The sequence below is a fragment of the Salvelinus sp. IW2-2015 genome, linkage group LG26 (assembly GCF_002910315.2).
Source record: "Salvelinus sp. IW2-2015 linkage group LG26, ASM291031v2, whole genome shotgun sequence".
Lineage (NCBI taxonomy): Eukaryota > Metazoa > Chordata > Actinopteri > Salmoniformes > Salmonidae > Salvelinus > Salvelinus sp. IW2-2015.
Genome location: NC_036866.1, coordinates 42,410,271 through 42,438,052, shown reverse-complemented (window position 1 = coordinate 42,438,052; position 27,782 = coordinate 42,410,271). Strand labels below are relative to the sequence as shown.

The 27,782-nt window shown below is 43.0% G+C and overlaps 2 protein-coding genes and 1 pseudogene across 13 annotated transcripts in view; 1 reads left to right on the top strand and 2 right to left on the bottom strand.

Annotated features, from left to right (window-relative positions):
- LOC111952480 (suppressor of tumorigenicity 7 protein homolog) overlaps positions 1–16,412 on the top strand; it is a 71,441-nt gene extending 55,029 nt beyond the window's left edge. For 8 of the 9 annotated variants that reach the window (XM_023971179.2, XM_023971177.2, XM_023971180.2 and 5 more), the window contains 14 exons: positions 4,736–4,818; positions 6,298–6,457; positions 7,412–7,466; positions 7,996–8,111; positions 8,259–8,334; positions 8,750–8,904; positions 9,058–9,155; positions 9,681–9,795; positions 10,221–10,293; positions 10,611–10,713; positions 11,663–11,813; positions 12,079–12,171; positions 13,983–14,125; positions 16,081–16,412. In XM_023971179.2, coding sequence (XP_023826947.1) covers positions 4,736–4,818; positions 6,298–6,457; positions 7,412–7,466; positions 7,996–8,111; positions 8,259–8,334; positions 8,750–8,904; positions 9,058–9,155; positions 9,681–9,795; positions 10,221–10,293; positions 10,611–10,713; positions 11,663–11,813; positions 12,079–12,171; positions 13,983–14,125; positions 16,081–16,176 — 1,517 coding nt within the window. In that variant the 3' untranslated portion in view covers positions 16,177–16,412. The remainder of the gene's footprint in view (positions 1–4,735; positions 4,819–6,297; positions 6,458–7,411; positions 7,467–7,995; positions 8,112–8,258; positions 8,335–8,749; positions 8,905–9,057; positions 9,156–9,680; positions 9,796–10,220; positions 10,294–10,610; positions 10,714–11,662; positions 11,814–12,078; positions 12,172–13,982; positions 14,126–16,080) is intronic. The other variant, XM_023971176.2, reaches the window with a different exon arrangement.
- On the bottom strand, positions 16,287–24,777 carry LOC111952482 (protein Wnt-2). Of its 4 annotated transcripts, XM_023971187.2 has the most exons (6): positions 24,163–24,777; positions 23,731–23,770; positions 22,486–22,706; positions 20,169–20,470; positions 19,631–19,895; positions 16,287–17,378 (listed from the first exon to the last, which is right to left on the bottom strand). In XM_023971187.2, the coding sequence occupies exons 3-6, from the start codon at positions 22,700–22,702 to the stop codon at positions 17,173–17,175; spliced, it is 990 nt and encodes a 329-aa protein (XP_023826955.1). In that variant the 5' UTR covers positions 22,703–22,706; positions 23,731–23,770; positions 24,163–24,777; the 3' UTR covers positions 16,287–17,172. The 4 variants fall into 4 exon arrangements, with proteins under 4 accessions (XP_023826955.1, XP_023826952.1, XP_023826956.1 ...); XM_023971184.2 differs by having other exon boundaries at positions 23,731–24,777; XM_023971188.1 differs by lacking the exon at positions 23,731–23,770.
- Positions 24,778–25,423: 646 nt separating this feature from the next.
- Positions 25,424–27,782, bottom strand: part of LOC111952235 (ankyrin repeat, SAM and basic leucine zipper domain-containing protein 1-like) — a 52,061-nt pseudogene continuing 49,702 nt past the window's right edge.

Below are 27,782 nucleotides of genomic sequence, written 5' to 3'. Positions count from 1 at the left end.
TAGGATGGACTGGCCGTGTGTGTGTGTGTGGTTAATAGAAGGGCGCGAGGCATGTCTGAGTGGTGTCTTTGTCCCAGCCTCTCTCTCGACAACTGTCTCCTTGAGAAGGGACACCCAGCTACCCTCTGGTCTAGACTGGCATCCAACCACCCTGTTATCTACCGCCACTGACAACTACACCAGTGTTTCCCCTACCATAAATGACGTGGAAAAAGCCTCCTGGCCTAGTTCTGTTGCCCATCTGCCTAAAACCAATTTGAAACCAGTGTTTACATCGTTCACCTTACCAGCATTGTGTTTCCACATCTTTTTTCTTGCCAGTACATGATGTACTGTACATCCTGGCGTACTACTACAGTATTCACATTCCACCATCCAGGCCAAACGCTCCCACAGATCGCATCACTGGCCACCTCATTATGGGATGATCTGGTTTTAAGGATTTGCCTCTTCAGTCTGCATAGCAGGGCTTTAGTCTAGGCTGATCCCATGTGTGGTGTATCCCATGTTAGTCATGTGTATGATGGCTAGCACACCTAGCAGTGAACATTGTGACATTGCCGTAACACTGACACCACTGTGCTGATCTCCCCTGTCGTGTTGCATGAAAGTGTGTGTAAAAACCCTTTATCATGAGATCCTCAATACTGGGWCATTCCATATGATTTCAATCACTTTCTGACTGCACCCCCTTTGATTTGAACGAAACCTTCTATACGTGTTTGCCCATGGTAGAAGCAATGTTCCCTCTAAGCTCCGGGCAGCACCCCAGGGACTACCGGCAGAGAAGCATGAGATTGAACTTCACTCAACTTTCTAGAGTTTTCCCCGTTAGTTAATGCGATCAACGTTTTCCTTTACTGTGGGAATTGTGATCGAATCAATGCAATATTAGCCACTTTAAATGCGACATACCGAAACAAAACGAACTAGGCAAGAGATTTTGTTGTAGGCAGAGCGCATGGTAGTAGGATTCTATTGCATTGACAGGCACAACTCAGGCCCGTACTCTACACAGACCAGTTCGCCATAACCGATCAGAGCTGCAGTAGGCTTATATGCAAATAGACCATTGCTATATATGGATTTGTACCATTCACTTTGAACTAGACTGTTTTACAGCATGAGGAGTCGCAATTATTCTGCTTTTGTTTTGAGATCAAAGCGAGAGCTGCATGTAGCCACGTGTGCACATTTGTTCATATCCTTTGCTAGTTAATGAGTTATTAGCCCAGTTATAGATAATTTGTATTCAGCAATGTGGGAGTGATTGCTTCCTACAAGAGCACAAAATGTGTGCATTTCTAGCCATCTTTGAAAAGCGAGTCAGGTGAAGAGCTTTTTTTTTGTCTTAAACGGGCGGTGTTGTATTTTGAGACGGGCTTGAATACGCTAAGTAGCCAATAGGCAGAGGGTAGCATCATTTGTCTGATTCTCTGTAATAATAGTATGGGAATAGTAATGCATTTTATTTTGTCAAGTGGTTTCTTGCATCAAACAACACAACAAAATGTTCAGTCACTTCCTTGTCTGAAAGACAAATGGATAAATCGGGTTGATGTCAAGCCGTGCATGTTTTTTTTCAAAAGTCTCATGGAATGTAGGCCTGCATTGGCTGCTACCGTGAGCGGAATGATAGAACATCTATTTCCATGTTAAAATGTTATTTCATGCATTTTCTCCATTGTTTTTCATGGTAGGCCACTCTGGTAGGTCTACATTATGATCGAATAGTCACGGTAGCCTACTTGGCCACTGTTAAAACAGTAAATTAAAGTGGGTACAACCTCAGTGTTCACAGTAAACGCAAACCAGAAATTTCACAAGTTTGAAGTTTGCACTCAACAGACCTGAAATTTGCTCAGTGACGAAACATATTAGAGGGGACATTGGGTACAAGTGGTCAGAAAGTTACTTTTTAGACCTGAGTCCCAAAACATTCAGGAGAGAGTGCATTTTGAATACGCGACGCTACCACGAGCCTTCTATGTCTTCATCACTGAAAAAGATGAATGGTTGAGATGGATATAATTTGAAAGCTTAAAAACACGGTTGTCAAACTGTTTCATGATTCATAAATAATAATAATAATTTAAAGATTAAATGTACATTTTCTAAAAAATGCATAAATGCTGCCCAAAAAATCTTAATGTTCATATACAGTACCAGTCAAAAGGTTTGACACATCTACTTATTCAAGGGTTTTTCTTTATTTTTACTATTTTCTACATTGTAGAATAATAGTGAAGACATCAAAACTATGAAATAACACATATGGAATTATGTAGTAACCAAAAAAGTGTGAAACAAATCAAAATATATATTAGCTTCTTCAAAGTAGCCACCCTTTGACTTGATGACAGCTTTGCACACTCTTGGTATTCTCTCAACCAGCTTCATGAGGTAGGCACCTGGAATGCTTTTCCAACAGTCTTGAAGGAGTTCCCACATATGCTGAGCACTTGTTGGCTGCTTTTCCTTCACTCTGTGGTCCAACTCATCCCATACAATCTCAATTGGGTTGAGGTCGGGTGATTGTGGAGGCCAGGTTATCTGATGCAGCACTCCATCACTCTCCTTCTTGGTCAAAAAGCCTTTACACAGCCTGGAGGTGTGTTTTGGGTCTTAGTCCTGTTGAAAAACAAATGATAGTCCCACTAAGGGCAAACCAGATGGAATGGCGTATCYCTGCAGAAMGCTYTGGTAGCCARGCTGGTTAAGTGTGCCTTGAATTKTAAATAAATTACAGACAGTGTCACCAGCAAAGCACCCCCACACCATCACTCTCCCATGCTTCACGGTGGGAACCACACATGCGAAGATCATCGGTTCACCTACTCTGCGTCTCACGAAGATACGGCGGTTGGAACCAAAATTCTCAAATTTGGACTCATCAGACCAAAGGACAGATTTCCACCAGTCTAATATCCATTGCTCGTGTTTCTTGGCCCAAGCAAGTCTTCTTCTTATTGGTGTCCTTCAGTAGTGGTTTCTTTACAGCAATTTGACCATGAAGGCCTGACTCAGTTGATGTTGAGATGTGTCTGCTACTGCTACTCTGAATCATTTATTTGGGCTGCAATCTGAGGTGCAGTTATTTGCCGATTTCTGAGGCTGATAACTCTAATGAACTTATCCTCTGCGGCAGAGGTAACTCTGGGTCTTCCTTTCATGATAACCAGTTTCATCATTGCGCTTTATGGTTTTTGCGACTGCACTTGAAGAAACTTTCAAAGTTCTTGACATTTTCCGGATTGACTCACCTTAAAGTAATGATAGACTGTCTTTCTCTTTGCTTATTTGAGCTGTTCTTGTCATAACATGGACTTGGTCTTTTACCAAATAAGGCTTCTTCTGTATACCACCAATAGCTTGTCACATCAACTGATTGGCTCAAACGCATTAAGAAGGAAAGAAATTCCACAAATTAACTTTTAACAAGGCACACCTGTTAATTGAAATGCATTCCAGGTGACTACCTCATGAAGCTGGTTGAGAGAGTGCCAAGAGTGAGCAAAGCTGTCATCAAGGCAAAGGGTGGCTACTTTGAAGAATCTCTATTTTGGTTACTAAATGATTCCATATGTTATATCATAGTTTTGATGTCTTCACTATTATTCTACAATGTGGAAAATATTACAAATAAAGAAAACCCTTGAATGAGTAGGTGTGTCTAAACTTTTGACTGGTACTGTATGTTGGAGCTTAAACCCTATTTTACCTCCTCTGAGGTGTTTGTTATGCTCGTTATCGGTTYAGACACAGCAAACTCTTGAATACAAGGTGGGTGTCATGTTTTGACTGATAAATGTACTAAAATGTGAATAAAGTTACAATATCAACTTTAAAATGTTACCACAAAGATGGTTGGAGGTCCACACATCAATGAATGTTGACTTGAGTGAGAATGTCCATTGTTATAAGTTAAACTGTCAATCTTCCATATGAAATCATAGAAATATAGATAATAGAATAGACAGTGGGTGGACATCGATGGACATCTTACTAGTAGTAATTGGAAGTTAAAGTTTCATTAAATGTTAATGGTGTACCAGCTAAATTGCAAGGGTCTGAAGGGATATGTCCATTCTATGAATTCTCTTTCTATGATTGAAATGAAACACACCCTGTATTCAAGAGTTATGCTGTGTCTCAACTGATGATGGGAGTAACACAAATATATCAGATGTCAAATAGGGTCTAAGCTACAACATTTGTGAAAATGAGAAGAATCGGAATTCATACGTTTTAGATAATTGACGTTTAAACAACAAATAAATATATATTTAAACATTTTTTCAATAAATCCTTGAATAGCAAGACAACCCTGTTTGTAAGTTTTCAAATTAAATCAAACTCAACTGTTTCTCTTTTTAAGTGATTAAGACGTGGACGTTTCGTTGTAGGGCAGGGTATGCGAGATGGGTCAACTTTGAGCACCAACATTTCCTGAATGTTTTGGCATTCAGGTCCGAAGAGGTCGCTTTCCGACCACTTCCACCATGGGCAAATGTGTGAAAGGTTTCTTTCAAATCAAAAGGTGTGCAGTCCGAAAATGATTGAAATCAGATGGAACGACCCTACCGTAGCTGGAATATAGCCTAATATAATGGTAATAGAAGGGATTTATGCTACGATACAGCTTTGTTAAATTCGTATCGGAAATGTGTGTTTGCTTTTTTTTGTTACAGAAATGCTAACAGAGTTTTTGTGTTTTTCTGTGTCTCCTCTATAGTAAGCATGTTTCTGAACACCCTAACCCCCAAGTTCTACGTGGCTCTGACGGGGACCTCCTCCTTGATATCTGGACTCATACTGGTAAGTTGATAATATTATGCCATTTAGCACGTTTATCCAAAGCTACTTACGGTACAGTGAGTACGTACATTTTAGTATATGATAATCTATGCTATTTAGCAGACAATTTTATCCAAAGCAACTGACTTACAGCACAGGGAGTGCGTAGCCTACACTACACTTAAATATTATGTGATGCCAGTGGGAATTGATCCCACAACACTGGTGTTGCTATCGCCGTGCTCTCACCACCTGAGCCACACAGGATCACCAAGTTGAGCCCTTATTTGTCTGCAGTACAGTGATTGAACTGTGCTACAGTGGTCTTCCTTACAAGGAGAAGAAAAAGAGAAGAGCTACAAGCTAGCGAACCCCCTACCTCTCTCCGTAGATTGGCCAGTTTGTTTAGTTGCCTGGAAACGATGACGAGTCTCACAGGCCTCTTAATGTGTCCTATGAATAATTACAGCGGAGAAGAAATTCTGTGTACTGGGCTCAGCTGTGATGTATTGCAATACAGATGTATATCAGTTATATTAATTACAGTCAGTGGAGACTGGAGAGGTTTAGATAATTGAATGGTCACTTTAGGACAGTACGTTACTGTGTCGCCAGCTCTAGAAGTAGCCTAGATAAGAAAGCGATACCGTTGGTGTGTATGGATTAAGACCATTAAAACTATTAAGACCATTAAGGTCAAGGAGTGCGTGCGTGCGTGCGTGCGTGCGTGCGTGCGTGCGGACACGGAGTCTGAGTTGCATGTCGGGCACTGTCTTGATTAGGCAATGCTAAAATAGAAGTGTCTAACGTGTGTGATTGCCTGTGTGCAACCTGTGTATAGATTTGTATCGGACGTACTCTTTGTCTCTTCATTAATACAGTATTTAGACCTCTAACTTCCAAACATTATGCTATGTTCGTTTGGGTTATGTTGTACTTAAAGCGGCATACCAAAATAAGACACTATTACAAAATCTCAGTAGTATGAAGTAGCCCAAATGGCATTTGACTGAATCGACACAGCCCTAAAGACAGATTTAAATATTTTTTTACCTTTTATTTAACTAGGCAAGTCAATTAAGAACACATTCTTATTTACAATGACGGCCTACCAAGAGTCACAAAGGCAATCCTATGGGGACGGGGGCTGGAATTAAAAATAAAAATGTAGGACAAAACACACCTCACGACAAGAGACACTACATCAAGAGAGACCTAAGACGACAACACAACATGACAACAGCACATTGTAGCAGCACAACATGGTAGCAGCACAAGCACGGTACAAAAAAATGTTAGACACAGACAACAGCGCGAAGGGCAAAAAGGAAGAGACAACAAAAGATCACGCGAAGCAGCCACAAGTGTCAGTAAGTGTGTCCATGATTGAGTCTTTGAATGTAGAGATGGAACACATACATATAGTATCATATTGTTTCTCTATGGCCCTAACCCTGCTGAATCATCCCTGAATGAACGGCCTCCTGTCTGTCCCATCAGATATTTGAGTGGTGGTACTTCAGYAAGTACGGTACTTCCTTCATCGAGCAGGTGTCAGTGAGCCACCTGCGCCCTCTGCTGGGCGGCGTGGACAACAGCTCCCCAACCAACTCCAGCACCAGTAACGGAGACGCAGACTCCAACCGACAGAGTGTGTCCGGTAAGACTCAGAGATTTACTAGATAGGTAGAGGATTCGCTAGATATAAACATTATTTACTTGAGAGATATATATATGTAAATGCTCCATCTAGTGAACGCTGTCTATATGTCTATATATATATATATAGCATTTACTACCTAGATGAAGCATTCAGTAAGCGTTCACCACTCCACATTGAAATGGCCTCAGTGTTCGCCCTTATGCTAGAGCAGTGGTTTCCAGCCCGGATTACTAAACCCCCTGGGGATACTTGGCCTATCCACAGGGGGTACTTCAAGACTCATGCAACCATAGGCCTACTGGTAAAATGAACACGAGGGGGTACWTCAYGGGTACTCCGGGCAMAGCAAAATTCAGTTGCTGGTACAGTAACTGAAAAAAGGGTTGGGAGCCACTGTGCTCGAGCGTTTACTACAGCCAGAAGTATAGTGACGCAACCCAGCTCACTTAGTAGAGATACCAGATAGAGCATTTACCATAGAAGTCTTCTTTGTTTTGCCCACGCACTTGATTAGAGCATGTAGGCCTACGACAGGCAAATGGAGCGTTTAGTACCATAGAGAGCCTTATTGTTCGCTCCCACACCAGTGAAAAATCCAATGCGTGTGTGTTTTTTGTTGGATTAAATGGATTATCTGAGCCATGTTGAATCAACACGGCATGATTGGGGAAATGGCTTTATAATTATTTGCTGTTGTAATCCCTCTGTCTGGTAAAGGAGAGTGATTTTAAGATGGCAACTGGCTAGTGGTGTTTATTTGTGGATTTGGGATGCAGTCTGGTAGTCCATACCTAAAGTTTATAGAAGCTATGAGATGGTCTTACTGTAAGGTACTTTAGTGTAGGAATATCATGATGTACACTTGATCCCTAGCTTGCTCAGAGGTACACTTAGGACTCTACTTTGTGTCTCACACACCTAAACAATGTCTTTCTCCTTTTGTTCCCCCAGAATGTAAAGTATGGCGAAATCCACTGAATTTATTTAGAGGGGCGGAGTATAACCGGTGAGTCACACGATCCCTCACCCTTTCTAGCTCTCTCCTCCCTCACTCTCCATTTTTTGTCTTCTCACCCCCCTCACTCCCTCAAGAACTCCTGATTCTCTCTCTCTCTCCAGCTCTCATCCTCTGCTCTGTTGTTTTCTTCACTCTTTTCCAACCTCTGTTTTCTGTTCTTCCCTCATTCCCTCTCTCTGTTTCTCTGCCCTGATACGTGTTTTCGCTCTCTCTCCCTGGAGAATTGGTAGTAATGGCTGGGGCTGATATGCTGTCCCATGGTGTCAGCTTTAATGCCAACAGGTTGAGAGAATCCCATCTCACCAGGAGCCCACACTCATAAATCTGATCAGTGCTACCTAGTGCCTCCTCATCAGCTTTTTCCACCTCTCTTTTCTCTTTCGCTCTTCTCTTCTCATCTCTCTTCTCTTCTACCTACCTCTCTTTCTCTCTCACTCCCCCTAGACTTTTTTTCTAGAACCGTTAAAATAACTTTTAACTGTGTGTGTGTGTGTGTGTGTGTGCGCGCGCCCTCCAGGTATACGTGGGTGACGGGCCGAGAGCCACTCACGTACTACGACATGAATCTCTCGGCACAAGACCACCAGACCTTCTTCACATGTGACTCGGACCACCTCCGGCCAGCTGACGCCAGTAAGGAACACATCACACAGAGACACACGTACACACACACACACAGTCAATCTCACCCCATCTCCAGGAAGGTTTGATTCATGGTCACAAGTGTTATCGTGACCTCTCTGGTCTCAATAACACAAACGAACGCGTTTGTGTCTTCAGTAATGCAGAAAGCGTGGAGAGAGAGGAACCCACAGGCACGCATCTCCGCCGCACACGAAGCCCTTGAACTAGAGGAGTGAGTAGTGCTTATTTCACCTACCGAGCTATCATGCCGTGTAACATGGTTGGCCTCAGTTCACTCATGCATGTACATAATCCCATTATTTCTCCATGAGGACTCTTCATTAATAAATCCTTCATAAATATAATTTCACCTCAATTGACTGAAGTGAAGTGGAATCAACCACATCTCTGCTGTATACAACCCGAATGAAAAGTGTAAGATGCACACATAAAATACTGTTTGTAGCTAATATAGTAGGTTATTGACCTACTTCGGACTTGTGCAAACAGCAGATTTGCACATTACTCTCTTCTTTTATTATATTTTTGCTTAGTGCAGGTACTTGTCTCCCCCTGTTTTATCCTCCAGCTATGCCATCTTCTGCTGTGTCGTTTTTCCCCCCAAATTCTCTCTCTGTTCCTCTCAGCTGTGCGACAGCATACATCCTGCTGGCAGAGGAGGAGGCTACCACCATCGTGGAGGCAGAGAAGCTCTTCAAACAGGCCGTGAAGGCAGGAGAAGGTTGCTACAGACGCAGCCAACAGCTTCAACACCACGGAGCGCAGTATGAGGCACAGCACAGTGAGTAGAGTACACACACACACGCACTCAAACACTTACATAAACGCAAATAAATGCATTTGTGGGTGCGCGCGTACGGATTTGTCTGTATGTGTCTGTAAGCATGTGTCTGTTATACCAGTTAAAATAACTTTGCTGTGCTGTGTCTCTCAGGAAGGGACACCAATGTTCTGGTGTACATTAAGAGGAGACTGGCCATGTGTTCTAGAAAGCTGGGACGAACCAGAGAAGCTGTCAAAATGATGAGAGACGTAAGTACAGTATACGCCAAGCTGCCAGGATGTTACAGGTGAATCCTAGTTTCCACTTTAGTTGAATTTTCAGTTCTAAGTGAACATTTTACTTTAGTGAAAGTTAGGATTTGCCCTGTTTTGATATGCCCACGTTTTCAGTCACTATACATTTTCGATGATGATGATGATGATATTCTCTGACATTCATTCAATTGGGGGTATTTGATAAGATAATGTATCAGTAAATGTAAAAAAATAAATAAAATAAAAATCTACCATCTCAGATAGACCATGTAGGCCTGATGGGGCCTGTGGAGGGGGGGTTGAGGTAGCCTGGTCCCAGATCTGTTTGTGCTGTCATGTCATCTCCTATGGTCATTGTCATGCCAATTTCACCATGACAGTAAAAAAAATAGATCTGGGACCAGGCTAGGTCTGAGGCTGTGTGGGACTGGGCGGGGGTAACTAAACTCATGTTGCTGACTGTGTTGTGTTTCACTGCCTGTCCGGTATTACATGTAACAACAGTTGTATGTTTTCCAGTTAATGAAGGAGTTCCCTCTCCTCAGTATGTTCAATATCCATGAGAACCTGCTGGAGTCGCTGCTAGAGCTACAGAACTACGCAGACGTACAGGCCGTACTAGCCAAGTACGACGGTAAGACACACACACACTGACGCACACACACACACACACACACAGTGAGTGAAAAGAGTCGACGTTAATCGTTGCTTATTGGTGACGCTTGAATGCTTCTATAACAGACATCTATGCAGCGCTAACAATGTCACTTGTGATTGTATTTCTGTGGATTAGACAACCAGCCGTAGGGGAAGTTTGAATGACAGTCATAAGATAAAGAAAGTCATAAAATGCAAATAATTAGATAATATATGAATACTTCTAACCGTTATGACTTGAAGTAAAGTGAGACTGTATTGTAGTACAATCCTGACACCTGTAAACCCTTCTGGGTCTTATCCCAACTGTCCTATTCTCCCCTGTCTACTGTCATTTCATTGTGTGTAATTGTTATTTTTCCTCCACTTAACACTGTGCATGTCTGCTTTGTCTCCTCACAGATATTAGTTTACCCAAATCTGCAACAATATGCTACACAGCAGCTTTGCTCAAAGCCAGGGCGGTATCGGACAAGTGAGTATCCTTTTACTACTGTTAAATTGGCACCAAGTGGTTCACATACCTGGAGTAGTATTTAAAAGTTAGCCTGGGGCTATTTGTGCGACAGAGAGAATGGTATTGAGTGATTTGCATTTTGAAATGGGTTAGGGGTCATTTTATTTAAAAATAGTTGTGTATTGTGAAAATAAAATTTTTCTTAGCCCTTATGCCTGCCGGCACGCACACATTGACACTTTCATACATACCCACACATTCTCACACACACACACACACTGATCCCCCCCCCCCACACACACCCATCTTTGAGAGTGTCCTTTCTTCCCTTGCAGGTTTTCTCCAGAGGCAGCGTCGAGGCGAGGGTTGAGTACAGCAGAGATGAATGCTGTAGAAGCCATACACAGAGCTGTGGAGTTCAACCCACACGTCCCCAAAGTAAGACACAACAATGGAGCTACGCACCAAACACTGCTAGTAGCATTATTACTACTGTACCTCCACACACTGAACAAAAAATATAAAAGCAACGTGTAAAGTGTTGGTCCCGTGTGTCATGAGCTGAAATAAAAGATCCCAGAAATGTTCCATTCTCACACGCAGCTTATTTCTCTCAAGTTTTGTGCACAATGTTTTTTACATCCCTGTTAGTGAACGTTTCTCCTTTGCCAAGATAATCCATCCACCTGACAGGTGTGGCATATCAAGAAGCTGATTAAACAGCATGATCATATCACAGGTGCACGTTGGGCTGGGGACAATAAAAGGCCACTCTAAAATGTGCAGTTTTGTCACAAAATACAATGCCACAGATGTTTTGAGGGAGCGTGCAACTGGCATACTGACTGCAGGAATGTTCAACAGAGCTGTTGCCAGAGAATTTAATGTTAATTTCTCTACCATAAGCCGCCTCAAGTCGTTTTAGAGAATTTGGCAGTACGTCCAGCCGGCCTCACAACCGCAGACCACGTGTAACCACGCCAGCCCAGGACCTCCACATCCAGCTTCTTCACCTGCAGGATCATCTGAGACCAGCCACCCGGACAGCTGATGAAACTGAGGAGTATTTCTGTCTGTAAAAAAGCCCTTTTGTGGGGAAAAACTGATTCTGGTTGGCTGGATCTGACTCCCAAGTGGGAGTGGATTTCACCCAGTCATGTGAAATCCATAGATTAGGGCCTAATGAATTCATTTCAATACTACTATTACTACTACTGTGCTTCTGATGGTGCTACTTAAATGAAATGCTGATTGATGTTCTCCTGGTTGTAAGATAACTGGTATAACTTTGCATTAAAAAGTATATGTTTGTTGTTGTACATTTAATATTTTTCTTGCTGACTCTCGCTCTACCTTCCCCCCCTCCTCTCTCGCCTTCTCTCCTCAGTACCTGTTAGAAATGAAAAGTTTAATACTGCCCCCAGAGCACATTCTGAAGCGAGGGGACAGTGAGGCCATAGCCTACGCCTTCTTTCACCTGCAGCACTGGAAGAGGGTGGAGGGGGCCCTTAACCTGCTCCACTGTACCTGGGAGGGCAGTGAGTAACACACACACACACACACCATCAGCTTGACCTTATATGCCATAACAGCTTGTTGTGTTACACATTTTGCCTTTACTCTGTAATATGCACATACACACACAAACGTACACATTTCGAGGGCAGGGATTACAATAAAACATTTAAAGTTTTCTCATGGTACTCCATTTTGATGCATAACTCCTCCCCACTTCTTGGCTCAACACAAACATTTGTACATGACTGTACCTATTCTGAATGCTGTGTCTTCTTTCCTCCCCAGCTTTTAGAATGATCCCGTACCCTCTGGAGAAAGGCCACCTCTTCTACCCATACCCCATCTGCACCGAGACCGCAGACAGAGAGCTGTTACCAAGTAAGAGACGCTCTGGATTCAAGTTTGTGTGTGTATGTATGTATGTATGTATGTATGTATGTATGTATGTATGTATGTATGTATGTATGTATGTATGTACTGAATGTACAAAACATGAATATTAAGTTGCACCCCTCCCCTTTTGCCCTCAGAACAGCCTCAATTCGTTGGGGTATGGACTCTACAAGGTGTCTAAAGCATTCCACAGGGATGCTGGCCCATGTTGACCATTCTTGATTCACACAGGAACCTGCTGGGTTTTTCACGCTCAACATCGTTGCAGTTCTTGACACACAAGTGCGCCTGGCACTTACTACCATACCCGGTTCAAATGCACTTCTTTCCCATTCCCTTTCTGAATGGCACACACATGCAATCTCAATGCTTAAAAATTCTTCTTTACCCTGTCTCCTCATCGACACTGAATTGAAGTGGATTTAACAAGTGACATCAATAAGGGATCATAGCTTTCACCTGGTCAGTCTATGTCATGGAAAGAGCAGGTGTTCCTAATGTTTTATACACTCAGTGCATGTGTGTGTACAGTGTGTTGACTGAGCTGTTGTGTGTGAGGTGTACTCTTGGGTTAAAATTCTCTGTCACTGCAACAGATTTCAGTCATATGGATGACGCATGAGGTTTGGGGGGGGATTATTATTTTGGGTTAAAGGCCCAGTGCAGTCAATTCCTATATATTTTCAAATAACTGCCCTTTTTCTGGCCCGCAAATACATTTAGACAAACAAATCGGTCATAAAAAAGTCTGTGTGGCCCTCGAGTCAGAGTTTTCCCACTGATCTGAGGTTGACTTAAGTCGAAGTAATGGGATTTATTTTAGCTTCAACCCCTCTGTACTGTGTGTGTGTGTTTGCGTGTATACAGTGTTGACCCTGACTATGTATCTCTCTGTGGAAGCAGTGTGTCATAAGGTGTTGGTGTACATTGTGTGTGTATACAGTACCAGTCAAAAGTTTGGACACACCTACTCATTCCAGGGTTTATCTTTATTTTTACGATTTTGTAAATTGTATAATAATATTAAAGACATTAAAACTATGAAATAAGACATGGAATCATGTAGTAACCAGAAAAGTGTTAAAACAAATCAATATATATTATTGATTCTTCAAAGTAGCCACCCTTTGCCTTGATGACAGCTTTGCACACTCTTGGCATTCTCTCAACCAGCTTCAGGAGGTAGTCACCTGGAATGCTTTTCCAACAGTCTTGAAGGAGTTCCCACATAGGCTGAGCACTTGTTGGCTGCTTTTCCTTCACTCTGTGGTCCAACTCATCCCATACAATCTCAATTGGGTTGAGGTCGGGTGATTGTGGAGGCCAGGTTATCTGATGCAGAACTCCATCACTCTCCTTCTTGGTCAAATAGCCCTTACGCAGCCTGGAGGTGTGTTTTGGGTAATTTTCCAGTTGAAAAACAAATGATAGTGGGACTAAGTGCAAACCAGATGGGATGGCGTATCGCTGCAGAATGCTGTGGTAGCCACGCTGGTTAAGTGTGCCTTGACCATGTGAAGCCGGTTGAGAGAATGCCAAGACTGCAAAGTTGTCATGAAGGCAAATGGTGGCTACTTTGAAGAATTTAACATATGTTTTGTTTCACACTTTTTGGGTTACTACATGATTCCATATGTGTTATTTCATAGTTAGATGTCTTCACCAGTATTCTACAATGTAGAAAATAAAGAAACCCATGAATGAGTATGTGTCTAAACTTTTGACTGGTACTGTACGTTGTGTATAAAGTATGTACAGTGTGTTGATGCTCTCTTTGTATCTCTCTCATGTGGAAGCAGTGTTTCATGAGGTGTCGGTGTACCCTAAGAAGGAACTGCCATTCTTCATCTTGTTCACGGCTGGTCTCTGCTCCTTCACCGCCATGCTGGCCCTCCTCACACACCAGTTCCCCGAGCTCATGGGAGTCTTCGCTAAAGCTGTGAGTCTCCTGCACCGCTCTCACACAKTATCCAGTTGCCTTTGTAAGTCAAATCCCCAATAAGGTTCTTTGCATTCAGATTCTTCGTACGGTGGCCATTAARTTGGTTGCGTTCATGTCCTGGACAGACTCTAACAATCATAGACCTGCCTTCATCYAGTCTGGATGACGGGAGACTAGCCAAGCTCTATACAAGTTGCAACATCCTCTATCAATGTAAGTTCTTGTAGATCAGTGGTGATGCGGGGAAGGAAATAAGTAAAGGACGCAGCTTCAGACTAATYAATCCACCCTTGTAGAACCTACACAACTCCCTCTCCCATCTGCCAGTGGAGGGCTCTGTCCTCTCCTCTACCTAATGTTCTTCCTCAGTAGGCTTGTACTGTCTGATGCCACTCCCCTGGAATGTGTGTGAGCTCATGTCTCTGCTCCTGGTGTGACACAATCAGCAGCTACTATCTCCTCTGCAGGGGCTTGCTCTGACCCCACACTGGTTGGGTGCTGCCTGCGAAGAGCTGATGGCACACACACACAAACATTTTAAATACTTTATTTGGATTCACAAATCACATTACAGGCGAAGGATTCAAACATTTCACCTGCAGTCTCGCCTTAGCCATAAAGGTGAGAATGTCCTCACCAATAGCAGCATTCTGGTATATGGAATGAGAGAAAGAATGGTCAGACACGTGTATACACACGCACAAGCTCTGACCCACTTCCAATACTTTGAAAGTGCACTCTTCTAAGACAAACTAATCAGCACCTGGTTTACACACTAGGGTTCAAACAGATGTACCTTCTTCCTTACTCGCTTCCTTAAAGTAATTGTCCAGTGTTTCCAGATTMCTATGAAATATGACATTTAATTATTTACAATATGAGTGAAATAGTTTTCCTTCCAAAAATGTCTAAGTAAGTATGTTAAAAAGCTGCTTTTCGGTGTCGGTGTACCCCAACAACAGACTTGTGTGGATGGATACAGGTCATAAAAAAACAATGCGATTAGACTGGTGATTGGCCAGCTCATCCTCCTCAGGCCAGCTCATCCATCCGAGGAAATAGCAAGCGTTTTTGAAACTGTCTGTTTTGAGATACAAGTTTAAGGTGGGGGTTTTTCCTCCAATTTATCCTTTGGCCACAAATACGATTATATGATGAGTCAACAACAATATTTGGGAATGAGTTAACAGAATATGAACTTTGAAGTGAGATTTTCKCCAGACAGGTACTTTAAAGTAATCACTGATCTAATATGATTGAATTGATGAAAACACGACTTGGCTTTCACCTATCAGATCAGTGGCTTCTCCCAAGGAAGGCTGCATCTTCAAAGGGTTGGAACAGGGCCMCTCTCCCTCTTAGCGTGTAAACGAGGTGCTCGTTTCACCTCTCTCTTTCCCTGATGGCCTTTTTATCTGCCATCTGACAAAGCCGAGCCTCCATGACCCGCAATCCCTCTGAGGGAGCCCCTATCCCCCACATTGCATGTTGCCAAAACACATTAGAGAGGAGTGAACAGAGAGAGAAGGGGGAGTGGAACGGGGCGCTGACCGAGAGTCAACCACCACTCTCAGGGGTTAGAACACAGCCAGTAGTCTGTCAGTAGTCAACATACCCGGGAGAAAAGTTATGGTTCTGCCCTGTAGAGCACAGTACCTCAACTGACATGCTACAGTGCTCCTATCATGGTCCTCTAGCATTTGAGGTCATCGACAACACACACTACCTACCTTGAAATGTGTAGAGCTTCAGTTGAGATGGCTACATTCTAAACTGGCATGTTATGGAGCTCCTACCATGGGCCTCTAGCTAGCATTTGGGAGGCCGTCTACATACAGTACCTTGAAATGTTCCCGAAAAAGATCTGGTTCACGTTGGTTCCAGTAGGAATTGGCGTATTGTGTGAGAGGTCATGTGTTCTAACATCTCCTCTCTCCGCTGTCTGTCTCTAGTTTCTTAGCACCCTGTTTGCTCCTCTGAACTTCATCATGGAGAAAGTGGAGAGCATCCTGCCATCCAGTCTGTGGCACCAGCTCACACGCATCTGACAGTGACCAGCCCCGACCGGACTTGACTGACACACTTTGTGCCAATAATCYTGGATTAGACGGACAGTGAGGATGGATTGGAAGAGAAAGAAGAAAAGGGAAACATGGCGTTCTGAATTGCTTTTGACTTTATTTGATATGTTTTCATTTTGTCTTCAAATCTCATGTAAAACCGTTTTTTTGTTGTACAAAAAAAAAAGGTGATCAATTGTCATCATTAAAAAAGTGGAAAAAGACAGGACTTTTTGTGTCTTGTCAAGCATATCAACGTTTTAATAAATACTGGATCATAGCTGGAGGTTAGGTGACTAAACTGTGTTTTGTAACTGGCTTGTTGAGGAAAGGGGGTTGTGGTCAGGTCTGCTATCAATTTCCATAAACTATGTAGACATTGGGTTGTTTAGCAACAGACGGGGGTTGGCTTAGATAGTTGACATGTCCTCAATGTTTATTGAAAAGAAATACATTTGCACTTGTCTCTCAAATACATCGTTCCAGTTGTTGGTTAGCTAGCTCGCTAATTTTAGCCATATTAGCATTGACATGAAATCAGTCAAAACACCTCAAAACAAGACCTGGTATCAATGAATAACATGAAACGAGCCACTTACGATTCCCCACATGACAGTTTCTTGTCATTCTTGCTAGCAATCTGGCCTTCCAGAATCACACCGCGCGGACTTCCGCCCCGTGGAAGTGCGCACACAGTTTGTGACATGGTCAGCTAACCCATCTATACTGAACTTTCTTTTAAATTACAGAGTTTGTATTTACAAGGTTATTTTGTACTTGAAAAAAGTAAATAAATATAATGGAATGTAAGGGAAYAACAAAATTAGATTGGGTAACTTTGGACTGTAAAAAGGCATTATTGGCGGAGTAGCCTACATGTGGCATAGGAGCTCTGGTCAAAAGTAGTGCACTAAATAGGGAAGAGGCTGCCATTTGACAGACGTTGTGCAAGCGGTTGGTTGGTGGTATGAGGGTTCACTATGGTCACGTCTGGGCCTTGCAGGTATGCACATCCACCTCTAGCTTGCAGTCCCGGCAGTGTACAGCGCAGCACCAGTGGAACTTGCACTCACACTTGGTGTTGCGGCTGATGTGCGATGTGTCGTAGCCCCGGCCACAGCACATCACCTCGCAGCTGTCCACGCCGCGAGATGTCCGGTTGCATACCCGCCCGCCCGTCCCCACCGAACCTGAAGAGGGCGAGAGAAATGAAGAGAGAATATARGTGAGTCAGTAATTCCTAAAGCTTGTTTTACCTTGTGACCCACATATAAGCCTTTTCAAATGTGCTCATAACTCGCCAAATATACTTAATCAAAATCCTAGCAACCTAGCTGCAATCCAGAGTTTAGCCGCAATAGAGTGATAGTTGGCAAACAGCGGTCTAAGCCCCACTACCCTACAGGTATTGACATCATTCCAATGGAACAAAGCATACTCAATCTAAACTGGGTAGACAGCAAGGGATGGGAAGGATAAGAGGATGAAAAGAGGCAGGATGGCGGAGGAGAGATGAGAGATTGATGATAGAAGCCATCAGCTGGGGCTCAGGGTCTTCATCAGGTGTTAATTTTCCAGGCGCCTTCATTCTGTCTATACTGCTGGCGTATACTCCGGCTGGCACACAGTCTCACTGGCGCAAACACACACCCTGTTGGCTGTCATGCACCTATCATCTCAGAATGAGGACGCTGCAAGGGCGTCTGACGGGCTTAATGGACTCACTCCCAGAAATCAGCCCATAATACAATTACACGATGAACTGATCAATACATTGTAAATATTCATCTTGAGGCCTCTACTCAAACCTCAATGGGATGCATCTCAATAGTCTAAAGTAGCTTCCTTAGCTCCCTCTGCATTATGCTGAAACCCCTGGACAGGGGAAGGTAAATGTCCTGTCTTAAATGGGCTAGCTAGGAGTCGATTTGGGATTGGGAACAAATCATGTCTGTTCTAGGCAGCCTATTTCTATGCCCCGCTGCTCTTTCTCCCTCTGTCCATTTGACTCCATCTGTTCCTCTGCTGAGGAGGAGGAGCGAGGTAGGTATAGAAAGAGGGAGAGCAGCCAGGTAATGTCTGGGCACGGCGAGACTCCACCCACTCCTGACAACGTGTCCACCCCTCCTTCAGTCCCGGTATGCTGTACTGCTAGGGGTGACGTCACAAACACTCTTCCGCTCTTCTCTCTCTCCCTCTCCCTCTCTTCTCTCCTGGCGTCTGCTTATTGAATTAAGATGAGGGGGCGCCGAGAGATGAGTTTAGCACCTGAGCCTCCATGCGGCTGAGGGAAATTGATTTCACACTTCGGAGAGGCACAAGGGGGTGCAGTCTCCACTGTGTGTGTGTGTGTGTGTGTGTGTGTGTGTGTGTGTGTCGTCGCAGATGACTGGAGCTAATGTCTGTGGAGAGAGGTTCTCACAAGATGGGCTCTGATCAGTGAACTCCCCATGCTCACATGTACACAGCCCATAAAAGGCCTTCGTGCACTGGAACTGTACTGTACAAATCAGTGTTCAAAACAGGACTCTCTTCCAAAACACATGCACTCTTCAAAACAGAACTGTACATCACACAGTCATCAAAACAACGAAGGTAGCCTACTGTGAGATTGAGTGTATCTCAATAGTCTAAACCAGCTTTGTTTCCTTGTATCCTTTCCTTCACTTGCACTGACATGAAAGACCTGTTCTCCGGATTACCTTCACCTATCCTGTGACTTTAGGTCAGTGTAATGAAGGAGAGGAGACAAAGAGAGGAAGCAACTTCAGAAAGGCCCCCCAGGTCTACATTAGGGGTGGTTGGCTTTGATGGGCAAGCGTGCAGAGGTGTGTGTGTGTGCCTTGCTCCAGAGTGGGTAATTTATAGCAGTGTGCAGCAGGTCGGGTTTCATCCCAAAGAACTGTGTAATGGCCCTTAAACTGGCCGACACCCGATCGCCTCGGATCACCTGCTGCCTGACAGGCACCCAGGTCCTCCGGATCACACACACTTTTCTTACCATCTCACAACCACACACTTTTATCCCTTTCTCTCTCTGTCACACCCACTTTCTTTTCTTACCATCTCACACACACACACACAACCACACACTTTTCTTCTCTCGCGCACGTACACAAACGCAATCCCTCTCTTTTGCACTTACTCACACACTCTACATCTGGTGTTATCCAGTGCAGCATGAAGAATAACCCTAAAGTACAAGAGACTGAGCGCTTACCCTCTGAAGATATTACCACATACTGAAGATATTATGGACAAGTAGTATGGTGGTCTACTCTACAGACGGACAGTCATGTCAGATGTCAAATAGACAGACAGCACACACACTCTAGTCAGTCTCTTTGCTTGCTTGCTTGCTTGCCTGTCTGTCCAATGCCAGTGTATATAACTGCTTTGAACATCGAGAGCTGTGGAGTAAATCTGAAAACGCCAGACTCACCAGACTCTTGGTCTCGTATGCAGTAGTCTGGCGAGTCCTCGAAGTAGACCAGGTCGTTCTTGCTGGGCCGTTTAAGATGTCGCTGCGCGGTGGTGAAGCCCGTGCCATACTGGTTCATGACCACCTGCACTGCCCCGTTGTAGCGCCGCCGCAGATGGTCGCCCGTGCGGCGGAAGTCGGCCAGGGCCAGCCAGCAGGTCCGGACACTGCAGGAGCCGCTCACGCCGTGACACTTACACTCCAGAGACATTAATCGCTTCACTGCCTGGGAGATGAGGAGGGAGAAGATGCAAGTCAGGGAGCTAGGTTTGTGTCAAGTTGGTGGTAGAGTGGTGGTAGGACGTTAGGGTGTGTGTTAAGGACTGGGTAACAGTCGATATACTTCCTCTAGATCAGTGTTTGACTACTTGATTCAGGTGTGAATAGTTCAGGAACAATAAAAAAAAATATGTAAAATGTCTGGTGATTCCTCTCAACACTGATCTAGATCCAGTTGGTTCTGGTCCATCCTCCAGTGTGTATGAACTTTGAACCCCACCTTCCTCCCGGCGCGGTTGTTATGAAGGTTCATCAGAGCCCTGGCATCTCTCTCCTTCCGCTCTTTGGCATCTACAAAGGCCTGGCTGAACCTCATGGCGTGCTCCACGTGGTCGCTGCAGCCGCCCCAGTCGAACGCCCCCTTGGCGTCCCGGGACGAGCCCTTCTTGGTGGGGTCGCAGGAGCACGACTGCAGCTCTCCCTGGCTGCAGGCTCGGGTCAGGGTGTGGACCACCCCGGCCGAGGAGATGGCGTACACAAAGGCTGCTTCACGACTGCCTGGAAGAAAGGGAGAGAAGGATACTGAATGAGCATTAGTGGTGTGACAGGAAGGACAGACAAACACAGGTAACATCATACACACAAGAGTTGTGTTTTTTACTGCCTGGGGGAATAGGGGGAGGCTAAGCACACTGGTTGGACACACACATACACTACACACACMCTTGGGACAGCATGCACACCAAATGGGATAAATTACGTGGAGACACGTATCAGGCATACCCGCGGGCCAAGGCTCAAATGCACAAAAGCACACATTTGCACATTGTACACACTTAGAAGTTACACCAATACGCAGATATAAATTGTATAACATCTAGGAATCCCATAAAGATGCATAGAAAATCTACAGAAATCGTGCATTACGTAAAYGTTATTTCCGTAATCTCACTTGGGAGTGTCACAGTTCAAATAGGATCTTCATTGGAGCTTCAACACAAAACAGAAAGAGATAGCTGGTTATTGCTGCTGTTGGTGTACCTGCATGACTGCTTTCTTTCAAGTCTTTTATTTCATGCATGGCAGTGCTTTGCTTCATCTAACTCTGAGATGGATAAATGGGTAACATTTACCAGCGATGGTCTGATAAAGGACCCGTATGACCCGACTGCTCTTGTAACTGATGAMAGATCTGTGGGATCAAAGGCTATAGATGACAACAAGGGTGTGTGTGCATGCCTGTGTGAGTTGGTGTCCAGTCAGGAAACATCCAACTTCTGCTCTTCTGTGGGTGAGTGTCTTTAACACGGTTAATAGGGAGAATAAAACAACCAAAACGGTGAGAACATAAAACCAAAAAGAAACCKCAGTAATTGTTTTAAATTAGCGTCCTGACATTGACAAAAAGTAGCTCTCACGGTACCACAGGGATAATGCTGCCAATCAGAGCAGCTTCCTAATGTCGTGTGACAAACCCAGAGCTGTGCCTGGGAAGTATGAATACCACAGGCCCAATTAAATAACCAGATTAAACTGAACTCTCAYGGCCTGTTTCCCAGACACATATTAAACCTAGTCCTGGACTAAAAAATACTTTCAATGATGAKTCTCCATTGAACATGRTTCTTAGTCCAGGACTAGTCTTAATCTATATCCGGGAAACTGTTCCCGCCTCAGATTAATTTAGGGCGAATATTGGAGCAGGACTGGAACATGATGCCCAAAATAATTACCAATTCAAGTTCTATGATCGCCCCCAAGGTTTAGAGTGAATCCTGAGCTGTATACCAATTAAAAAGAGATTCCAAAATTGAGCGAAGTAATTAGTAGGACTGATTAGTCCATAGTTGGTCAGGTGACACTCTTATTCTTGACTTCCCACATTCGTCAGGCGTGGCAGTTTTATAAACACGCCGCGCATTGGATCAGAAACCGATCAGAGCAGCAGCAAGCGCGCGCGTCAATTTGATAAATGTATGACAGTAAAGTGAGACAATGCATGGAATGCAATGCAAGCACGGGGGAAAACATCTGTTAAGGAAGAACATGCATTTCACACGAATTCTTTCACTTTGATAAACGCTAGAAGAACTTTATAGGTTCACCACTGTGAATAATTGGTTGGAGAAAAAGCGCATACCATTTTGCCATTGATCTAGGAGCCTATAGTCTATAGCAGATGTGAATGATAAGATCACCATTTACAAGCCTATTGTGCAGACGTGCGTGTCTTGTAAATGAGGACAAAGATGAGTAGCCTATATCACTTTCCCAGGACACAATAGAAACAGCCCAGCATATCAGCTATTTCAGGGGTTTTCACAATTTTCTTCCAAAGGGACAAACGCCTAGGCAAACCGGCGACCCAGGGACACCCATCATATGCCATGTCAAAAAGTAATGTCCTGTCTTATCATCAGGTGAATGATAACGGCAAGTAGAAGTAATTTATTGTAAAATGAATAGATTTTGTGCACAGTTCATACCTGTATTTCAGTCAGAAAATATAAACCTACGTCTGCGCTGGATACATTTAATAGCTTAAATTCATATTTTTAAAGTGGGGCTTACACATTAGGTTTTTTCTCAATACTTACTACGCAGCAGTAGGCGTCCGAACACATTGTGGTCTCGCTCTATGGTATTGCAGTTCCAGCGGTGGTTCTGAAACTGATGTTGGCACTCCCCGATCCAGTCTTTAATCCCGGCTCCGATCGCCTGCATAATGTTGGGATGCTGGCGGCACAGCTGCCGCTGTTTGTTGACTAACCCTGGGATGTTGTCGCACATCACTTGCGACCCAAGGGTTCCCATGTGCCTGCATACAGTGGTGGAAAAAGTACCCAACTGTCATACTTGAGTAAAAGTAAAGATACCTTAATAGAAAATGACTCAAGTAAAAAGTAAGTCACCCAGTACAATTCTACTTGAGTAAAAGTCTATGTATTTGGATTAAAATATACTTAAGTATCAAAAGTAAAAMTATAAATAATTTCAAAATCCTTATATTAAGCAAACCAGGKACCCTTTTTTAMATATWTTTTTATTTACGGAAAGCCAGGGGCACACTCCAACACTCAGACATAATTTAGAAACAAAGCATTTGTGTTTAGCGAGTCCGCCAGATCAGAGGCAGTAGGGATGACCAGGGATGTTCGGTTGATAAGTACGTGAATTTGACTATTTTCCTGTCCTGCTAAGCATTCAAAATGTAACAAGTACTTTTGGGTGTCAAGGAAAATGGAGTAAAAAGTACAATATTTTCTTAAGGAATGTAGTAAAGTAAAAAAAATCTAAATAGTAAAGTACAGATACCCAAAGAAACTACTTAAGTAGTACTTTAAAGTATTTTTACTTAAGTACTTTACACCACTGACTACATAGAAAGTTGAGGTTTTGGCTTGGACCATGCAAATGTAATCTGTTTTAATGTCCTTGTGGCAATGATGGGTTATTCTTTTAAAGAATGGAAAAACTAGGCTTCTATAACACTCAAATAAAGAAATAAAAAATGATCTGCCCTATAAAATGTGTCCAAATTAAAGAAATYCATGTCTAACGTTATTGGGGGATACATTATATTATTTTACACACAAACATATGATCAATTTTTGGCAATGATTCAACTAGTTTAATTAAAACAATCATTTAAAGACAGATCATAGCCTACAGTATACGTGTCCTTGCCTATTAGCCTACTATAAAGTACAGACTTCATTGTGTAGGCTATACTTATTTTTCATATAGCCTATAAATCACTGCATAATATTTAATATATGTTCAATTAACTTTACACTCGCATTAATGGTTGGTGCCATGTTCCATTTTGTTTGTCTACTCACCATAAAGATCCGTCGACCCTTGACGTTAGCCAGCAGATTACTACAGATAAATAAAAACATTTTCCACTTGGCAATAAGTTCATATTACTAAATTTGTCGGTGTGCACATTCAGGCACTTGTACTGAGCATTTCCATGAGTAGAAAACAACACGAGCGCGCGTCAGACAGGAGTTTTGACAGCTTCTCGATTGCACAAATCAAAGTTCTGCTTTGTCTTGCATTAAAAAAATAAATCGATAAATCAGAAGAGGTTTACCGCCCGGATGGATCTTTGTACATATAAACCATAACGCTTATATGACAAAGACAATGGTAAAGAAGCTRATTAGATATTGGAAGCGCATAAGATATTGAGTCGATCAAAAGTTAACAGATATTTGCAGTGTAAAGATAGGCAGATGATCGTTTGCTATCAGGTTTAAATTGCTTACACAAGGGGTGGGCGCAGTCCTGTCTCAGGAATGAGGTGAAGAAATTAGATGTCTGAAAGTATCTGTTCAGGCTAGCTTGATACCAGACACAAATTTGGCCGAATTCCAAGCGGCAAGGTGTAGAATGTGGTACGACGTAATGTGTTAAACCCTGAGCGTTTTAACAAAAACAATCAAATTGACGTGTTTGGAAGGAACTGGTGCGCTGCAAACGTGAATAGTTATGCTTATGCCTATAATACACAGTTGCCAAAAATTCCAGAAACGCACAGCCATGACGCCATATTATGCACACAGATTAAGAATTAGACGAGATGCGGCCATGATGACTAATATTATTTGAAGAAACTAAATGCAGATTTCTCAAAGGCCGCCCAAAAGTTTGGGTGTATTTACAATTAGATTATCAAATTCTTTTGAACTCGTTTCTCGATCTGCACGATTGTCACATTGTATTTCCTTTATATTTGATCTCCGCTTCATGCAAGCGATTTAATGTTCCCAATCCCGTCTCTTCTTTGTAATTGGGAGGTCTGGTGCTCGGTCTCCTGTTGGGATGAGGTTAATGCTGAAATTGGATTCTCTCATGATCTTCGTGGAAGAAACGAACAAGACGCAGGACAATTCATAAAAATCAACATGCCACCAGTAGAGAAACGTTATAATGCTTAGTATAAACTCTATTTGGAGAGACAAAAGATGAACATAGTATTCTTTAAATTACACGTATCAACCCTTGAAATAACAACAAAAAAACTGTTAGAAATTGTAAACAAATTTTTAATTGAAAATGTATATTAAATGTATCTTCAAGAAGAAATACGATATTTCCATAAAACAAACAATATTTACATCAGAACAAAATCAAATAGTTTTAGTCATATAGTCAACTAAAATATTTTAATCTTGAACAATATGTGGGAAGTTTATTTCACTGACAGTGTTCTAACATGTGCAGCAATTTAATGCAGTAAAATGCTGGATAAAGAAAGGGTTTTTATTTTCAAAAGCCCACAAAGGATTAAGAACAAAATAAAAAAAACTATTAAGATCCAAGTACACAAATAATAAGGAACCTCAATCAAAAACACTACAACTTTTCTTGAAAGGTCTGCATTTGAGATATTCTCATTTGGCATAATTCCTCAAACAGAAATGTCAATTAGATAAAAASAATTAAGCAAATTGATTGGTAACCTTTGACCTATGACATAATTTACCAAAATGAATAGTGATTGGATATTACGGGCAGGGGTGATATCTATTGGTAAACCTTGATGCTCTTTGCTCTGGACAAGGCAAACAGCAGGCCTGCTCCGAGCATGCTCAGTGCGAGCATCTTCAGAACCCCCCTTCCTCCAGTCGCCGTGGGAACCAGGTCGAGGAAGCGGGCAGGAATCTCCGGCCGGGTCCATTTTAGGAGGAGGAGGAGGAGCATCACAAGGGAATAGGTGAGAAAGAGCAGGGTGGACACAAACTAGAGACACGCACGTCTCTCTCTCTCACATACACACACCAGAGGATGTGAGCGGAGTGCATTGAACTTGAGTCGAGTTCAGCTTGAGTAATTTAGCTGGAGCGTGGGCTTTCTCTACCGCTCCAATTTCGCTCCGGTATCGTTCAGCCACAAGCTCTAGCAATGCTCAGCCCAGCAGTGTTCTTTAAATTAGGCCTATACTTTTGTATATCCCACCACTAATACGCAGAGACGTTGATATGAGTCGACCAATAAACATTGCTCTCGTGTTCCAATTTCGCTCGCTACACCACCACTACTGCGCAGAGACGTTGATATGAGTCGACCAATAAATAGGTCACACAGCCTGTGTAATTGATGGCAAGACAACCAATGAGCCCATGCAGCAGCACGGGAGATGTTTTGGTTTCTATATAGGCTACTGTTGAACAAGAGGAGTCTTAAGTTTGTAACAGTGCTTAAGTTGTCTATCAACTGTAAAKTGTGAGTGCAACAGAGCCCGTTACAACTGAAGTATCTGATCATCAGTAGATTAGAGAAAAAGCTATTTGTTCTTTTAACACAGTGCCCACGTAGTGCTCACACAGTGCTCACCTATGTAGGTCTTTGTTAATAGCCTACAACATGTTGAAATGTTGAAGCTTCTTATGATAGTCTACTTCAAAACCAAATTGTACATAGTCACAAAAGTAGATGGTGTGTTTGTTAAATMATCTTTAAAAAAAATATGAATAGAGCTAATTTGGAGCAGCAGTTTCTTTTCCTGTGAGTGCTAAGCAATTTGTATCGGAGCAGGGGAAAGGGCATTGAGTGCCAGAGCGGTGCACAGACCACTCCGTGACCGATGAGTGGGATTTCCAACAGCTCACCTCCGCTCACATACTCTGACACACACACCACTTCAAGTGGACATAATTACCTAATGCCGACTCTGACTCTGACCTAATCCTGACCGGACCAGACCCTTTTAAGGTCGCAACCCAAATTGCACCCTATTCCCTACATAGTGCACTACTTGGCCTTTGCTTTGAGTGCACTACATCTGTGAATCTTTCTAAATCAAATCTAAATTTATATAGCCCTTCTTAGATCAGCTGATATCTCAAAGTGCTGTACAGAAACCCAGCCTAAAATCCCAAACAGCAAGCAATGCAGGTGTAGAAGCACGATGGCTAGGAAAAACTCCCTAGAAAGGCCAAAACCTAGGAAGAAACCTAGAGAGGAACCAGGCTATGAGGGGTGGCCAGTCCTCTCTGGCTGTGGCGGGTGGTGATTATAACAGAACATGGCCAAGATGTTCAAATGTTCATAAATGACCAGCATGTTCAAATAATAATAATCACAGTAGTTGTCGAGGGTGCAACAGGTCAGCACCTCAGGAGTAAATGTCAGTTGGCTTTTCATAGCCGATCATTGAGAGTATCTCTACCGCTCCTGCTGTCTCTAGATAGTTGAAAACAGCAGGTCTGCGACAGGTAGCACGTCCGGTGAACAGGTTCCATAGCCGCAGACTGAACAGTTGAAACTGGAGCAGCAGCACGGCGGTGGACTGGGGACAGCAAGGAGTCATCATGCCAGGTAGCCCTGAGGCATGGTCCTAGGACTCAGTCCTCCGAGAAAGCGAAAGAGAGAATTAGAGAGAGCATACTTAAATTCACCACAAGACTAAGCGCTTTCCACACCTGGATTGTGCAAGATTTGCCCATTTATTCTTTTCAAAATTATTCAAGCTCTGTCAAGGTGTTGGTGATCATGGTTAGACAACTATTTTCAAGTCTTTCCATAGATTAGATTTAATTCAAAACTGTAACTTGGTCACTCAGGAACATTCACTGTCTTATTGGTAAGCAACTCCTGTGTAGATTTGGCCTTGTGTTTTAGGTTATTGTCCTGCTAAAAGGTGAATTCATCTCCCAGTCTCTGGTGGAAAGCAGACTGAGCCAGGTTTTCCTCTAGGATTTTGCCTATGCTTAGCTCCAATCTGTTGCTTTTTTTATCCTGAAAAACTCCCCAGTCCTTAACAATTACAAGCATACCCATAACATGATGCAACAACCACTACAGTATGCTTGAAAATGTGAAGAGTTGTACTCAGTAATGGGTTGTATTAGATTTMCCCCAAACAAACATTTGTATTCAGGAC

Coding starts and splice junctions, on each gene's coding strand:
- LOC111952482 (XM_023971184.2), bottom strand. CDS start 23,813: ATGAACTTATTGCCAAGTGGAAAATGTTTTTATTTATCTGTAGTAATC. Junction 20,471..22,485: donor CGGACGCCTACTGCTGCGTA/GTAAGTATTGAG, acceptor ATGCTCATTCAG/TATCCTTCTCTCCCTTTCTT. Junction 17,379..19,630: donor CATACGAGACCAAGAGTCTG/GTGAGTCTGGCG, acceptor CGCCCTCTTCAG/GTTCGGTGGGGACGGGCGGG.